The sequence below is a fragment of the Cuculus canorus genome, chromosome 13 (assembly GCF_017976375.1).
Source record: "Cuculus canorus isolate bCucCan1 chromosome 13, bCucCan1.pri, whole genome shotgun sequence".
Taxonomy (NCBI): Eukaryota; Metazoa; Chordata; class Aves; order Cuculiformes; family Cuculidae; genus Cuculus; species Cuculus canorus.
Window position 1 is genome coordinate 184,417 of NC_071413.1, and position 11,134 is coordinate 195,550.

General features: G+C 37.8%; 1 protein-coding gene and 1 long non-coding RNA gene across 2 annotated transcripts in view; one reads left to right on the forward strand and one right to left on the reverse strand.

Moving 5' to 3' along the window:
* ITFG1 (integrin alpha FG-GAP repeat containing 1) overlaps positions 1-11,134 on the forward strand; it is a 70,324-nt gene that overhangs the window by 55,235 nt on the left and 3,955 nt on the right. The window contains 4 exon segments of the mRNA XM_009557058.2: positions 191-269; positions 7,175-7,299; positions 8,041-8,123; positions 9,650-9,767. Of these exon segments, the coding sequence (XP_009555353.2) occupies positions 191-269; positions 7,175-7,299; positions 8,041-8,123; positions 9,650-9,767 (405 nt within the window).
* LOC128853524 (uncharacterized) overlaps positions 1-11,134 on the reverse strand; it is a 114,720-nt gene that overhangs the window by 54,997 nt on the left and 48,589 nt on the right. The gene's annotated exons all lie outside the window — the stretch shown is intronic.

The following is an 11,134-nucleotide window of genomic DNA, read 5'->3' on the forward strand; positions in this document are numbered from 1 at the left end:
TAGCCAGCTGATTAGCCTTAGTTTGAAAAAATAATTTCTATACATTCTGTGACTAAACAGTTGCGAGCTTTTGAAATTATCCATATAGGAAATCATTAATCTAGAACCATTTTTCTTTAGCTTGCTGTTTTATTACTATAGCTTTGTCTGTTCCTAAATTTTTGCTTGCTTCCCTCCCCGGCCCTTGCAGCCTTTTGGCGTGAATCAGCCGGGTCCCTACATCATGTACACTACTGTAGATGCCAACGGATACCTGAAAAATGGGTCAGGTAAGGCAATTTCATAACAGAATACACGTGGCATGGTCGGTCTGTGTATATGTCTCTGCAACCAAAAGAGCTGGAAAGAAGTTTACAGAGTGAAATAGGACCGCTTTTGAATAGTGTTTTCCATTTACTTTGAACGCTGTCTTCCATTTACAAGGCCAAACCCCCAAACTTTCTCTTCTTTCTTTACATAGTGTGTATTTATTACAGACACTGCAAGCGCATTCTTTTTTCTTCTGCCCTGTGCAGACTGGGTTTGAATAGTTGACTATGTCTTGCCTCACCTGAAAAATCATTGGGTACAATATCACCAGTTTGTGAAACAGCATAAGCTCCCAAGGAGCTGCATCTCTACCAGTTCCTTAGCAATTATGTATTAATAAACGACAGTGGCCTTGAAACAGGAGTACCAATGACTGACTCTGTCTCAGTAACGAAAAATACATTTTTTGTGTGAGAAAAGAAGCACATCAGTAAAAACATCAAACTGACCCTTTTTTACTTCTTTAGGAGAGTGCTATGAAATGGCTACCAATCAAAAAAACTACAACAGAGCCTTTGCTTTGAATGTAATTATGCTCATTGAGATTCACTGTTCATGTAGTCAGAGTAGGTTTTACTCTTGCTGCTGATTCGTAATTAACACAGCGTCAGACTTATAAGTCTAAGTGAACTCATGCAACTGATAACTGTGGAGGACTGAAACTTGGCATATTTGATGATATATCACATGCTGCGTTTTAAAATCTTATTTTAATAAACTGACATCATATTAATCAGACGATGACAAAATAATGGATTTGTGGCATCTTAAGTGCAGAATATCTGTTAAAAGGTTAATTCACAGTAGTATAAGCTGTTTCGAAACCCCACTTTGAGAAAATACCAACTTTAGATGCATCTGTTTTGTTGTGTGTTTGACCCTTTGGCCCTTACTACTTAAGCAAGCTTATAAAATAACCCGGTGGCAAAATAAAGATGTACTTCCAACTATAGACCTCTGTGTCACGGAAGAATGTACATAGCTTATGAATTCCTAGTATCTGTGGGGTAGAAAGCTGACTTGAAATTGGGACCTATTTCATGTACCTTTCCCTTTACTTTCTGGTGCTCTCTTCAAAGAACAAAGACACATACATTTTCAATATTCTTAGGGTTTGTTGAATTTGGTTGTTTGGAGTTTTTTGGGTGGGAGATGGGAAGTGCTTTTAGAAATGCAGTGTTTTACAGTTTACTCTAGGAAACAGCTATCAAATATGATTTAATACTGCTGTAGTACCAGTCATCTGCACTGCTACCTTATTTACAATAATAAAAACCTAAGTCCAATCATGATTAATTTCTTTTTCTGTTCTGGCATTATGAAGTAACAGTAATGAATTCCAACTGCATTTATGACCCTAGCAGTATTACTACAGGGAGTTTTATAATGCTGACTTTTGATCAGTTTCTCAGCTGTAATACGTTAATGGATTTTTTGAGTCTGTATAATTCTTGCAAGTACTTTTCAAAGTCACATTTTCTGAAGCTATTTTATTAAGTTTGTAGCTAAAATTTCTTCTTTTACAAGTCCTACTTATAAAATTCTGTAAGTGTTCTTCTAATTAGAATTACCGCCCTGCAGGTTATCATCTTGAAAAACAGTCTGTTACATCAGAGTTGTGTTGTATTTGACTGTCCAGAAATGGGTCAAGCAACGCTTTTATAGCTGTGTACTTGCGGTCAGTTCCAAACCCATATAACATTTTTGGGCCACATATAAATTTAAAAAAACATCATTTCCACATTAAGCTTTTAAAAGTATGGCATCAATATAGTGTTTCAAAACTAATTTCCACCAACTGATTTGCATTCCTTATATAATGTCATGGAGTAATCCATATATGAAGTTTTTAATTATATGAAAGCAATAATGAGAGAATCTGATAGTTTGTAATCGTATTCTTAAAGTAGTTCATCTCTTTCTCCATAAGTAAGGGGGGTAACAACATGATTCTTTCTCCAACTGAAACAATGCTCACCATTCTTTTTTTCCCCAAGTCAGCAGTTCTTTCCCGCTGGCCTTAGCAGGGAAGGAGTTATTGGCTGGGCCACTGAAACCAAACTACCCAGTGACTCACTCACTCTAAGTTATCCTTCCAGCCTTGGGCTAAGGTGAATCACACCACAGTCAACAGGCACCGTTCTGCTTCTGATCTTCCTAATTTTGCAGGTCTTTGGTTCTGAGTTACGGTACCTTTCACACATGAGATATTAACCGAAAGAGTAAAATAAAAAGGCACATATGGCTGTCCTTACCTAATTCATTTTAAGGTTCTTTGATCTGCCAAGCCTTAACTGCAGGAAATTTGCGTAATGACAAGGGGGTTTTTAAAATATCGTTTGCATTATTCTCTCTCCTAGTAACGTTCCAGTGTGGTGTTAAAAGATAGCAGAATAATAATGAGCACATATTCTCTGCTTTTACTTTCACATTGCTCGATTCACTTGTAATTTTACAACAAGAAGTACTGTTAAATCAGCTACAAAGAACAGCAATCGCCAGAATGAGCATTAGGATGGAGCAGTACTGGGCCTTGCATCTGTGGGACATATCTTCACAGACCTCCTCTCTCTGGGAGGAAATTCAATTGCAACATCTTCTTCAAACACTGAAGGAATTTTATGCCTGTAGTCTGAGGCTGCAGACGACAGCTCTGACTGTGTGTTACACAGTGAACTGGGTTTGTACCAGAACAGCCACCTGCGCTGTTGACAGGTACAAAGAATATACATCTAAAACACAGCAACTCCTTGTTACATTTTCTAATTCGGACTTTGCGGAGGCGGTTGACAAATTGATTCACACTTCACAAATATCCACAGTTCCTATTTTGGTGAGTGTATTAAGGCCTCTGATAAATGCATCATTTTGCAAATTAGAGGAAAATACAGCAACTGGAAAAAATGATGACATAACGCTTTTCTTTATGAAAATAAGTATTCAGTCCTCTAATATATTGAACTTGTGTGACTTTTGAAAGCCTAAATATTTCTGTATTTGGAATTAATTTGCGTGGCTTTAACATACTACTTAAAAGTAAATTATATTTTGTCAAGAAAAGCGTAACAAAAGAAAGAAAATCAAAAGAACGGCGCTCCAGGACATAATGGGTTTGAAGTCAGAGGTTCAACTAGTCCTTCCACTCCCTGTAGTGATCTTGTATGTTCTGTTCTATTATTCCATGAAATAAGCTTATTTAAACTGACTGAAGAGTATCCATTTTGTGAATGTGGGTTCAATTAGTCTGCTTGTAAAGCTGCTATCACACATCATCCAGTCTGCTTAAAGAAGCAATGGAAAGCATCGCTTCTACCTGGAAGTGCAGTCACCTCCCCTTCATCAAGTTAAATGGACTTCATTTATGCAGTTATGCTGCTTGAGTCTGGTCACCCTGAAATCAGCTGTGGAGGCCACTGCAATTGAAACCAGGGCACATGGTGCCACACTTGAGCTGGCAGCAAGCGTACATCAGTGTAATGGATACCGAGGGAAATGCCTTAATTCAGATACAAAAGAACAAGACTGTCTGCGTCATGGACGACGCATCAGCCTGGTTTTCAGACAAGACTTTCAAAAGGTTAATTATATGTATGGCTTCCAATGTTGTACACCAGGCTTTGAAAATAGGGGGATCGGTTCAGAGAAGTTCAGAATTATTTCTGAATATCAAACTGCAGAGTTTGGCTGCCCAGCTTCATTAGCTGTTCTGTAAAACTTTGTCTCTGAAAGGCTGAAACCACTGAAAAACATGTCCTAAAATGTTGAGGTTCTTTACCCAAAGTTTTTTTGAGCAATAAACTTAGTGACTTATGATTTAAAACAAGACTTGAAACACCAACACTGACACCTGCACTGTAGCCCGTGGTATCTGGGTGCTTCCAGGTAACATTTTTTGAATCAAAAAGCATAGGCAAAAGATGGTGTTGAATAGTCTTTAAAGTTGCATTAAAGAGTAATAATGTGCAGCATGGACAGGAGATAGGTTTTTAATTCTTGTTTATAGGAACACTTCTACTGATGGAGACAAACAGCTGTGAAGCAACAGCCGCTTTCTCCATCTTGCTTGCATAGACTTTCAAACCTTGAACAACCTTAGTATAAGAACTAAATCCCACCTTTCTGCTTGAAGATGGAATCATACTTTCAAATCTCCTTGCAATAAGTAGAAAACTGTTCACAGTAGTTTGACAACAGAGCAAGCAACTAGAGTTATCTAAATTAAATGTGAAGTACTGTCATAAGTAAATTACTTAGTGGTGACCGAGAACTTCAGAAATAGCGATAAACTGTTAACAGTACTCTGTAATTTCTCTTTTTAATCTTTATTCAAGATTTTATGTTTCTCAGATGAACATTTGCCAGTCTTACCTACTTGTTCTAAGTGGACCGTTTGAGTTGCCATCAAATTCTTACAGAATATGTGATAGACACAGGTGGAGTAAAGCAGAAGTAGTCCTAAAGATCTTAGAGTTGTAGCCAGCTTTAAAATAAACTAAGTCCTTCTTTATGCTGTCATCCCAAGTCCTGCCGAGCTAGTATCTTCCCAATTTAAAAGGCAAATAAAGAAAAGGTACGTGCACATTTTCTGCTTGCTAGGTAGAAGAAAACATTCCTTTCTGACCTTCACAAATGATGTATTTACATCCTGAAGCATAAGATTTCATTATCCTTATCTTAGCAGGCATAAGAACCAGTGCTAATAGCCATGAAATTATTCAATGCTTTTAAGAATTGTAGCTGCAGTACCTGACTCTCTAACCTCCTTAAGGCTGACTGCACACAGGGTATGACATTTTCTTTTATTTCCTTTAATTTAGTTGACATTCATTTCATTTCTATGATGAAGGGAAAAAGTAAGATCTCAGTTGCAGGTTCCTCATAATCCTAGATATTTCACTCAAAAGTCAATCGAAAAGCTTCTCAGTGTTAAATATTACAGTGGCACCTCGTTCTTTTGGGAAAAGTCCTTCAGAATTCAGCATTAGTGAAACAAATTTTCAAAGAAAATTCTTTTATCTTAGAGCATGATCAAGTAATACCTTGTTTGGTTTTTGTAAGTTGAGTTTCATAAACCTACCTTTGTGCCTTGCCGCTTTCATATTGGTGACCAGTGCTTTCACATATGACGTGCTTACTCTAATTTGAGAATTACTCAGTTTAGATTTGGAAATTGAGACCTGGAGATTGAGCGGTTTAGGACAGATCACATGAGGGAAGTCAGTGACAAAGCAGGTACAATCTGAAGTCCTTTACTGTTACCTCAACTAATTGGAAAAATCCCCATCCTTAGTGAACAGCTTCTGAGCTGTCTGCCACAAGGTTCCATAGTCTTGGAATTTGCCTAGCCATGTACACGATGAACCTCGCCTTTACACCAGAGGGCTAGAAGTACAAATCCTATTTACATGTTTCCATGTCTGCCTGCTCATTACATGATTCTGCCTGGGGAAAATGTAAAATATGCCTCATCTTTAGGAAAACTGTTTCTTTGTGCTAACAGCATTTTAGCTTAATAAAGAGGTAACTGCATCAAGCTGACATTTCAGATCTCATCTAAGCGTATTTAGCTGATATTTATCTTGCCTTTTAGAATAAAATCATCACAACTCTACATCTATGATAACACAGACTATTTACCTCACGGTTAACCAGGCCTGTTTCAAAACACACCTGGCAGCACATGGCAAGCTCTTCCTAAAATGCTGGTGGAGAGTGGGGAGGTTTGGAAAAATGGAACCGTGAAGTAATTATTGCATTGAATAGGGGTTCAAATCATCACCATCCAATGCACAAGGTTGCCTGTGCCCTGTGAGAGGATACAGCAGCATAACAGCATAACAGCTGGCTGTAAATTCATTACGTGATGTCAATTCTTATTCTTTAATTCACGTCCTGTTATGCTTCGTCGCTTAACTTACATGGTTTCAGGCGTAATCTGTCAGGTGTTAGAGAAAAATCTGACACTTAAAAAATACTGACTGTACATCATGCCTGTGTGAAAAACTGTTTCTGTTGATGACATAAATCTGCTTATGGTTGTCAAGTATCCCTTGAATTCATTTCTGTTAATCTGGTGAAGGGCTGAATGCATTGCAGTGTTTATGAGGCGCTGGTATGATTCCTGCTATGTAACCAGATCACTTACTGAGAGGCTCTCCAGAGAAAGAACAGTCTCCACAGGATCCAAATCAGTTTGCCAGAAATTAAAAAGATACCTGTAATACTTTTAATCAGAAATGGAGCGTTAGTGAACCTGTTGATAGCTGCCACACTTGTCTGTTACCCTGCTGCCTTTTCAGGAAACAAAGAATGTTATTTTTCCCTACAGTGTCTCCTTTAATTATTTATAATTACACACACTCACTAGGGCCGAACTTGCACCCACTCTAATCCTGTTTTCATTAAATCTATTTATTATTTGAGAATTTGTTGATGGGAATTTACTTTGCAAATTTTGTGACACAAGAAAAACAGTAGTTACTGATTAACACTAATAAAAATTAAAGTGAACCTTCGTGTGTTGAGTCTGAGCGTGTAAATCAGCAGGGAAAAAAAATGAGCATTACTCATATCGAAATAAATGCAGGTAATAAGTAGTAGAGATTCAGTTTAACATAGATGTGATGCTCAAAAAACTCATCTTACCTAGGGATCTAAAGCATTTTAGCTATTCTCCGAGTGAGTGCCCACAAGTAGTTTGGAAATACAGGACTTAGCCTTTAAGAATTAACGTGGTTAGTTGAAATTTTAGAAATACTTTTATTACTGACTGTGAAATCTGTATTTGTGTAGAATGTTGGTGTTTTGGGGGTTGGGTTTATTTCCTAAAATAGTGACCTAAGCCCCTTTTCTAACTCTGTTTCAGCCGGACAGCTTAGCCAGTCAGCTCATTTTGCTCTCCAGTTGCCATACAACGTGCTTGGTTTGGGACGTAGTGCGAATTTCCTCGACCATTTGTTTGTTGGCATTCCTCGTCCCTTAGGAGAAAAGGTTGGTTGAGATTTAAGATTGCAAGCTAATATTTATGGTGATACATTTCTCAGTAGGGTCTGGATGGGAATACTGCTAGGGACACTTCTTTTATTTCAGAAGCAGGACTATCACAGCAGTCAGGTTGAAAACAGAAGAGTCTGCTAAAAAGAACCGTATGTGCCAGAATTCAGGGTGTGTAAGCTCTGCAGCTAACACTTAGACCAGAAGATGACTGGAACTGTCTCACAGTGTTACCATGGGTAAATTACATAGTGCTTGTTTATGGGGTGGGAGGTTAGCTGTGATGGTGATTAGATAATTGCCATGATTATCTAATCTTCAGCTGAAATATAAAAGTAACGTCCTGACTTCTTTCAGTTTCTAAAGACTGATGGCTCTACTTTAAAAAGTAAGGTATTCAAATTAGTATACTGGCCAAGTTCTGATTTGGAGAATTGCTTTGCCAGTCTTTTTCATAGAAATGGTTCTGTTCTACTTTCCCTATTATGTTGTTGCTTTTTCTTTTAGGCAGATGCTGTGTTTAATGTCAGCAATTGTTACTTTGCTTTTTACTTTGTCTTTTAAAGCTCTTTGGAGCTTTCAGTATAAAAAGTTTATATAAATGTAAGGGAATAATCACATTTAAAATTTAAAAAGCAACTTTTTTCTTTCTCCTTTTGTGGGTGTCAAAAGAGAATGTCTTTGTTTGTAAGCATGATGGCTGGTTAGGAACTGACATAGCCTTTGTTTTCCTTTCAGTCCATAAGAAAACAAGAATGGACTGCTATCATCCCAAACTCACAGCTTATCGTCATTCCCTATCCTCATAATGTTCCTCGAAGGTAATGTCATAATTTGGATTTGCCCTTCATAAAAGCACATTAATACAGAGTTTACATTAGGCATTATGGTAGGTTTAAAAATAATCACTTGTACAGAAGGCAGATTTGCAAAGAGCGGTGGAGAGGGGTAGCCGCCACTGTGACGAGGCAGAATACTTCTCCAGGATTTACACAGACTCTTGGGTAGTGCCCATAAACAACCAAAATCTACCACCAGCTCAACTCCTGTAAGTAGTAACATACTTATAGATTGACCACCATTCTTTTTGACCAATTGCAGGCATGGTAATGGCCAAAGCAAGCACTTTTGTTTCAGCAAATGTGCAATTTCTGTCTAGCTGCATATAAAAGCTTTATAGTTCAGCCCTTCTGAGCACAGCATCTGTTGCCACAGGTATGAGTGATTGCCTTTAAGTAAAGGTGAAGGAGTTGGTTACACAAGAGCTTGAAGAATGAATTCACTTTCCAATTAAGATGTTTATCCCAGGAAGAAAGCCTGTTTCTCTCTTCGCTATTACACAAAACATTACTCACATATTCCAGCTATTTTTTGCTGCTTGATGTACTAGTGAGGTCAGTTGCATTTGTCAAGCAGAAATTATTATGACATCAGTTTCAGCAGTTAATTTTACTATAGGACTAAAAGCAGTTGAGAAGTGATGTGCCACTTGAGTTGCTAATTAACAACTACAGGAATAACATCTGCCAGATGAAGCAAATTTACTTATACTCTTGAGGTGTTTAATGGTTTGTATTGGGAAAAACATTTTCTGTCATCTTATCGACAACCTATTTTTGCTTCCCCATAAAGTTTATAGACACTGGGAGTAGCAGAGGCGAGCGTCGCCAGAAGAAATCAGATTTCATAATAAATGCTTCTTAGATTTATATTTTTTTAACATAGACGTTGTTTTCTGAGAGGCCTCAGTGCTGCTTTGACACAGAACCTCCTGCGGACACCTTTCCCAGCCTGGAGGACAAAAAAAGGGGGTAACTGAGCCTCAGGACCCCACAACACTGGAGCAACAGAAGCCCTTAAAGTGCTTGACTTTGTTGCTCTCCAGCATTCTCCTGCCTTAATCAGCTGGTTCTGTTGCCTACAACTGCAGTTGTCCCTGGGTGAACAGTCTATGGCCTTATTTCACACAGCTTTTCCATGTCTCCCAGCCCCAGGCAGTTTTGTGGAAGGTTTTCCTACACCTTTTACTTTGTCCTGGAGAGAGCTGGGAGATAAATCTCCTAATGTGAAAAAAAAGTCAGTCCCTGAGGATATCCGTAGCATTCCTGGAAAGTTTAACAGAAACTGAATTTGGATGTGACACGACCAGGAAGTAGTTGTATAAAGCCATACAGTTCCTAGTCAACACCATTAAGCGTCAGTTGCCAAGTATAGCCACTGTTTTCTGTAGACCACATTGTTACCTGTCTTACACTAGCAGGTTCTTTTCATCTTTCTAAGTTAAAACCCTTGTCTGCTTCCCAATGAAAGGTATTAATGTTTCCTTGGATTTTCTTCTCTTGGATAGCTGGAGTGCCAAGCTGTATCTGACCCCAAGTAACATTGTGCTGCTAACAGCTATAGCCTTAATTGGCGTCTGTGTTTTCATCTTGGCAATAATTGGCATATTACACTGGCAAGAAAAGGTAAGCTTAATTAACTTCATTTTTCCTGTATTTTCCATACTATTTAACACTTCCTAATATTTTACAGCCTTGTACATTGGGTTTTTAGAATAGTTTTCTACAGTGTAATTTCTGACACAAACTGCATTAATTCCCAAAAGTTGTTTATTATTAATTCAGTATTTACTGCAAGCTTAAAAAATTGGCATAGTTTTTATTTAAGTTTTAAGACACTTAAAAAGGGAAATGAAGAGCAACATGGATAAGCTTTTGCCATTAAGCTGTTATTCCCAACTAAACGAGACATTTGTGTTTCATAGCTCAGCGTTCTATTTTGTAGAGTTTTAAGGAGTACTGTTTTGGAAAGCAGAATATAAACTCAGTTTACTTATCTTATCTAAAAATAAGGAAAATATCCCTTTTTCTGCAGCTGCCTTTGGTGATTGCACTGACATTGGCATTCAAGACTACACGGAGCCAGTCATGTGCATAGTGGCTGCATGGCTCAGTGTGTCTGAATTATACATGCAGTGTATAGAAATCCATTGATTTGAAGAAGCATTTTGAAAGGGGCCTTTCACGTCACAAAAGAAATGCATTCCCATTTTTCTTAACTATGCTCAGATCACAATCATATCCAACTGGCAGGATTGCCAATAAATGCTACTACACACTCAAACCATAATTTTAGCTGTCACATAAAATTACTGCACATTTTGACGTGGAGGAACTGTTTGTTATTTTGTGCTTGTGGAAATAAAATGACCTTGTTAAACATTCAGATAGGCTTTGCGCGTGCTTCATATTTAAATGTTACTTGTCTGTTAGTCTTCACTCCTCAAAATGTTAAATATAGTCTCCAGATAACAGTAAAGCTGGGAATAAAACTCAAAAAGCAGAGAAATACAAAGTTTATGATAACTGTCCCAAGAAAGCACTGCAAACTGCTAGCGAGGACTGCACACTGGCTGGGTGTAACTCTGTCTCTATCGCATCTTCAGCAGAAAAAATGCCTGGACTCAGTTGGGAAGGATTAACTCTACAAGTCCATCTGGAGAAAAGGAGAGTTAATCTCAACATTTAAAACAATTCTTTGTATAATAATTCATGTATTGCAATGTAAAAAAGCACTCAGCCCAGCGCAAGCACTTTCCAAGCCATTTTTAGACCCTGTTACGTGTATGTGAATGACATTGGTTTAGATTATAAACTCATTTCCAACTGCTGCATCTTGCTCAAAATAAGCACAAATATTTTGATAAATTGTGAGTATTTTCAGACTACTGCACAAACATAAACATTTGTTAATTCCTATAATTTTCCAGTGCCCTCCTGTTGATTTTGCCTTCCCAACTTTTAGAAGAAATTGGTTGAGGTATGGAAGAAAA